Here is a 6239-nt window from a genome sequence, read left to right on the forward strand (position 1 = left end):
TGTCACAGCAGAAGGACCTGCTTCTTGCTGACTGGGCCATCCCTGAGTAGGGCCTAGGTACTCTCTACCCGGGAGCCCCATTCTCTTGAATGATGGAGACCTCAAAAACTGGCTGGAACAGGGTAGCCTCTAGACAGGGGCCCTCGTTGGGTGGGGGGAGAGGAGAGCACAGGCCAGGATCCCAAGTATGCAAGCTCCCATGTCTTCCTGGCTTCTGTAGTGCCTGGCACTGCACACAATCCTCTTAACGAGGCCAAATGATGCAAATGATTATTATCCCATTTTTACTGGGGCTCAGAGAGGTGAGGTCACTTCCCCAAGATCACGCAGCCAGCAAATGATGGAGCTTGGGTTTGAACCCAAGTCTGTCTGAACCCCCAACTCCATGCTCCAAGCCATTACCCGTCACAGTCTGGCTAATGAGGAATGTGACTGCCCTTGCTTCCAGTGGGTCAGTCCACAGGGAGCACATGGACCAAATGCCAATGGGAAGTGTCACCCAGAATTCTCCATGGAGCGGCTTTAGACAAGCACAGCGTGCTTAGAAGGCATTAATGCTAAAAAGTAACATTAACTGAGTGTTGTTTCAGGTGCTGTGCAAGGGTCTTATTTAATCTCCTGGCAGCCCTATGAGGTGGTAGGTCCTGTTCTTGGCCCCTTTATAGAGATGAATGAACTGAGGCACAGAATGGCACATCAGTTTGGCCAAAGATCCCCAGGGAATGAGGGTTGGAGTGGGGACAAAGGGCCAAATCTGTTGGCACTACCTTTCTGAGGGCGGCGAGAAATGTTATCATAATTGGGAAAATAGTTTGGAATTGGTGGAGTGTGCCCTCTGGTGGTGGCCACAAGGGGCAGCGTCCACAGTGCTGCGGAACTTAGTTCAAATCCCCGTTTTGACATTTCCTGGTTGTGTGACCTGGGCAAATCACTTCACCTGCTTGTACCTCAGTTTCCCCACCTGTAAAATGCAGGTAGTAATAGTGGAGACTTCTTGGGTAGCTGTGAGGATTCCGTAATAGAAAGTGTTCACAGGTTATGATTGACAATGACAGTTACTAATGCCAAGGGAGTGTCCCTTTCCAGAGATGGGAAGGGAACTAGCGTGACCACTCTTGTCCACCTCACCAAGGGTATGGGGAGTGGTGGCACCCTCAAAGCTTTAGAAAGTTACTTTGGCACCCTCAAAGCTTTAGAAAGTTACTTTGGGGAAAATCAAGGACATCCCATTATCTCAAGCAACTCTCTTCACTGGCCTCCTTCACTGGCCTCCTTTATGTTTTTCCAAGACCACAACCGCCAGGACGTGTCAGAGCAGCCCAGTCGGCCTCTCCCATCATGGCTGTGACCACTTACCACATCTTGGCCCATCTCCCCCAAACCCTGTCTTTCTCATGCCCTTCGCTCCCCAGCTCAGAAACCATCCATGGCTCTCCGAGGCTCCCAGAGCTCACCGTCCACCGTCTACCTTCAACCTACTCTTCCGAACTGCCTCCCACGCTCATCCTCCGTTCACAGCAAGTCCACGAGCACACGCTCTGCAGGTGCCGAGCTCTGAGCCAGGCTCGGGGCAGGGAGAAAGCTGAAGATGGGGCTTGTCATCGGATCCAGCCAAGCCGGTTTACTCCCTGCCCCAGAATCAGCCTTGTAGAGGCTATACCCACTGCTGGGAATGCCCTCCCTTCTCTTTGATTCTAACCCTAACTCTATCCAAAGTTAGAAACGACAGAAACCAGCTGTGGGAAACCAGAGTGTGATGGATCTAACCTACCATTGCTTAAAGATGTAGATGCAGACATTGACATATGAATAGACATAGGGATATAGACATATATAGAGAAACATATGGGTAGACAAATGGATATACTTACAGGCATATAAATAGGCATACACCTATTATGTACATGAGTTCCAATTTCTTCACATCCTCTCCAACTGTTATATTCTTTTTTCTTTTTAAAATTATAGCCATCCTAATTGACGTGAAGTGGTATTTCACTGTGGTTTTGATTTGCATTTCTCTAATGACTAATGATGCTGAGCATCTTTTCATGTACATATTGGCCATTTGTATATCTTCTTTAGAGAAATGTCTATTCAAGTCCCTTGCTCACCTTTTAACTGGGTTTTTGTATTTTTGTGGTTGAGTTGTAGGAGTTCTTTATATATTCTGGATTTTAAACCCTTATTAGATGTATTATTTGCAAATATTTTCTCCCATCATGTGGGTTGTCTTTTTACTCTCTTGATGCTGTCCTTTGAGGCACGAAAGTTTTTAATCTAATGAAGTCCAATTCATCTTTTTCTTTTGTTACCTGTGCTTCTGGGGTCATATTTAAGAAACCATTGAAGTCCCCAACAGGGACTTCCCTGGTGGCGCAGTGGTTAAGAATCCACCTGCCAATGCAGGGGACACGGATTCGAGCCCTGGTCCGGGAAGATTCCACATGCCTCGGAGCAACTAAGCCCGTGTGCCACAACTACTGAGCCTGCTCACCACAACTACTGAAGCCTGTGTGCCTAGAGCCTGTGCTCCACAAGAGAAGCCACTGCGATGAGAAGCATGCGCACCGCAACAAAGAGTAGCCCCACTCGCCGCAACTAGAGAAAGCCCCCACACAGCAACGGAGACCCAATGCAGCCAAATATAAATAAATTAATTAATTAAAAAAAAGAAACCATTGCCAAATCCAAGGTCATGCAAATTTTCCTCTAGGCTTTCTTCTAACAGTTTTATAGTTTTAGCTCTTAAAATTTAGGTCCTTGATCCACTTTAATTTTTGTGTATGGTATAAAGAAGGGGTCCAACTTCATTCTTTCATGTGGATATCTAGTTTTCTCAGCACCATTTGTTGAAGAGAACATTTTTCTTCATTGAACGATCTTGGCACCCTTGTCGAAAGTCAATTGACCGTAAATGTAAGGCTTTATTTCTGGGCTCTCAATTCTGTCCTATTGGTCTATATGTCTATTCTTCTGCAAATACTACTCTGTTTTGATTACAGTCACTTTGTACCAGTTTTGAAATCTAGGTCCCTTGAAACCCCTTATGAATTCCAGGATGAGTTTTCCCATTTCTGTAAAAAAAAAAAAAAAAAAAAAAATACTGTTGGGATTTTGATAGGGATTGCACTGAATCTTTAATCTGTATATCCCTTTGGGTAGTATTGTTATCTTAACAATGTTAAATCTCCCAATTCATGAACAAAACTCCATTTATTTTTTTAGGATCTCCTGATTACCATTTTAATAGGGGATTCTTAAAAGTGGGAATGCCTACAGAACTCAAAGACTTGAATCCCTAATGGTCAAATTTGAGGTCGATGGGAAAGACTTATTTCTCTAATAGACACAGCGAATGATTTCAGAAATACCACAGATTACTTCAGTAGAATCTATCCAGTGTCCCTAGGCTTGGGGGAAGCCGAATTAAAAGACAAAAGTTGTTTCAGAGCCTTTGGTCTGCTTTTCCTTCTCTATTAGTGAGCAGTTAATGAACAGTATGTGGAAATAATAGCTTGCTGAAAGATGCTTTATCGCATAGATCATGACTCAAAATGAACCTCCTGCGATTGCACCACAGTGGCTTTAAGCGCTAACCATTGTCTAGGACTTTCCTGCTTTCTGCACAGGCCAGTTTAATTCTCTCGAAGACCACAAGATGGGAGCAAGAACACGTCTACAAAGAGTTCAGGAGTGGAGGAAAGGATGGGTTGCGCATGGTGGACCTGGGACTGACGACGAGTGGGAAGCTGCCCGAGGCCCATGGGTGGACACGCTCAATGTAAGAATAGCTATGGAATTGTTAGAATACCAACATTTTTCTATATTATACACCTGTAACTTATATAAAATTGTACATCAACTATACCTCAATTAAAAAAAAGAAACAAAGGTTTACGTACAGACAGGTGTGTTGTGGCCATTTTTCAAAAGGCAAAATCTTTTTCGAAAATGTTCAACAAAAGAGAATGACTAAATTACATCCCCATGATGACTTATCCATATGATGGGATACAATGACATCCATATGACGGAATATTATGGTGTTTTCAAAGAACATGAGAAAGGACATGTCATTCTCGTGATGACATGAGAAAGTATCCATGATTCCGTACCAAGTGGCGAAAGCGAGACGCTCTATAATAGAAGCATGATGATTCCATCTTTGTAAATATACATGTATTTGTATGGGTGCATAGAAAAACAGATGGAAGGTTAACCGAGATCCTTCCTGGGTGGTAGGGATCAGGGGTGACCATTAGAAGTGGGTTTCATTTTTTTCAAAATTCTCTAATACACCTGAATTAAATGTATAATCTGAAAAAAATACACACACACACACACACACACACACACACACGAAAACCAGCATTTTCCTTTAATACTGCAGGTGGAGGAAATGAGGGGAAAATTAGGGATAGTAAAGATCTCTCTCCCCCATGTGAAGACACACCAAAAAGGCAGCCACCTGCAAGGCAGGAGGAGAGCCCTCGCCAGCTCTCCCCCAGTTATAGCCTTTTATAATAAGCTGGTAATCTAGTAAGTAAACTGCTCTTCTGGTTCTGGGAGCCATTCTAGATTACTGAGCCTGAGGAGGGGGTCATGGGAACCCCCGATTTATAACTAGTTGGTTAGAAGTACCGGAGGCCTGGACCCTGAAGTGGAGATGGCGGCCGTACTGTGGGACTGAGCCCCTCACCCGTGGCATCTGACATGGACTCCGGGTAGAGAGGGTCAGGATTGAATTGAGTTGTGGGACACACAGCTGGTGTCGGAGAATTGCTCAGTGTGAGAAAATCCCCGCACTCCCAATCTGGCGTCAGAAGTATTGGGAATTCTCGGGGGGGTCCAGCGGTCGGGACTCGGCACTTTTGCTGCCAAGAGCCCGGGTTCGATCCCTGGTCGGGGAACTGGGGTCCTACAAGCCATGCAGCATAGCCAAAATAAAAGAAAGAAGCACTGGGACTGGTTCAGAAATACTGAAGGCCGAAGAAAAAAAGAGTTTTCCCTCTTACGTGTGAGTCGCCTTCCCTGGACACAGGCTGGGCAGGCGTGGAGTGACTGGTCCCGGAGCAGGGGAGGCCGACTCCCCTCTGGGCCCAGGCCCCGAGCTGCTTTGTGCCACCTGCCTGTGAGGCACACATTTAGTGGCTCAAGACCACACAAGTTCATCAGCTCACAGTTCCGTGGTCAGAGGCCCAGCACGCCTGGCTGGTGTCTCTGCTCTGGGCGGCCCAAGGCTGAAATCAAGGCGCTGGCCGGGCTGCGTTCCTTACCTGGAGGCTCTAGGGAGGGTCCGCCTACAGGTCACTCCGCTCGTTGGCTGAGTCCAGGTCCACGTGACTGCAGGACAGAGGTTCCTGTTTCCTTGCAGCTGTCAGCTCCTAGAAGCCTAGAACATTCCCTGAGTCGGCCCTTCGAGCCGGCAACAACGGCTCAGATCCCTCACCTGCCTCTTCTTGAGCTGAATCTCTCTGACTTCAGGTGGGACTGCTTCTCTGCTTTTAAGGGCTCACGGCATTAGATTGGACCCACCTGGACCCACCTGAACCCACCTGAATAACTCAGGATCATCTCCCCATCTCCAGATCCTTAATCACATTTTCAAAGTCCCTTTGCCACGTAAGGTAACATATTCACAGGTTCCAGGGATTAGGATGCAGACATCTTTGGGGGGGTAACTGTTCCGCCTGCCACACCCCCTTCTTGCTTTCCCAGGTCTCTTGTGGTTTGTGGCAGTTTCCCGTCTCGCTGTCAGAGCTCATAGGGGTCACCCACTGGCTATCTTGTTCTCCCATTATTCTGGCATCACCATGGCCAAGTCCTGGGGAAGGATCCCTTTTCCTGACCAGCACCCCCAGCACAACAGCTGAGCCTTCTCCCTTCTCCGGGTGATGACTTCCTGCTCCGGAGGAAGTGTGTGAGAGCAAAAGATCATGGAATTATGGGAATAAAGGGGCAGGTGAAGGGCTTCACTTTGGGAAAAGATCCCTCTTCTAAGACTTGAAGGAAAGGGAAGGAGTTAGTAATTGGGAAAATACAGAATGGTTGACAAATGCCGTGCACATAAACCTGGACGAGAGCAAATGTTTTTAATAACGGAGGTCACACACGGAACGAGACTTCAGCAAGGCGAGGTGAGACTTTACGAAGGACGTGGAGGTCTTGATTTCAAGAGGAGTTGAAGAAGCGAGGGAAGGAGCAGTGGGGGCCGTCAAGGGAAGAATGGGCTACTC

General features: G+C 46.8%; 1 protein-coding gene across 1 annotated transcript in view; it reads right to left on the minus strand.

Moving 5' to 3' along the window:
• The window catches only part of SLC8B1 (solute carrier family 8 member B1), a 42319-nt gene extending 37601 nt beyond the window's left edge, over positions 1–4718 (minus strand). The window contains exon 1 of the mRNA XM_089895382.1: positions 4703–4718. Within this exon, the coding sequence (XP_089751508.1) occupies positions 4703–4718 (16 nt within the window). The remainder of the gene's footprint in view (positions 1–4702) is intronic.
• Between the last annotated feature and the right edge of the window lie 1521 nt (positions 4719–6239).

This window comes from Delphinapterus leucas, chromosome 14, assembly GCF_059928025.1.
Source record: "Delphinapterus leucas isolate spDelLeu-1000000601 "Yukka" chromosome 14, BTC_Dleu_Yukka2, whole genome shotgun sequence".
Classification (NCBI taxonomy): Eukaryota; Metazoa; Chordata; class Mammalia; order Artiodactyla; family Monodontidae; genus Delphinapterus; species Delphinapterus leucas.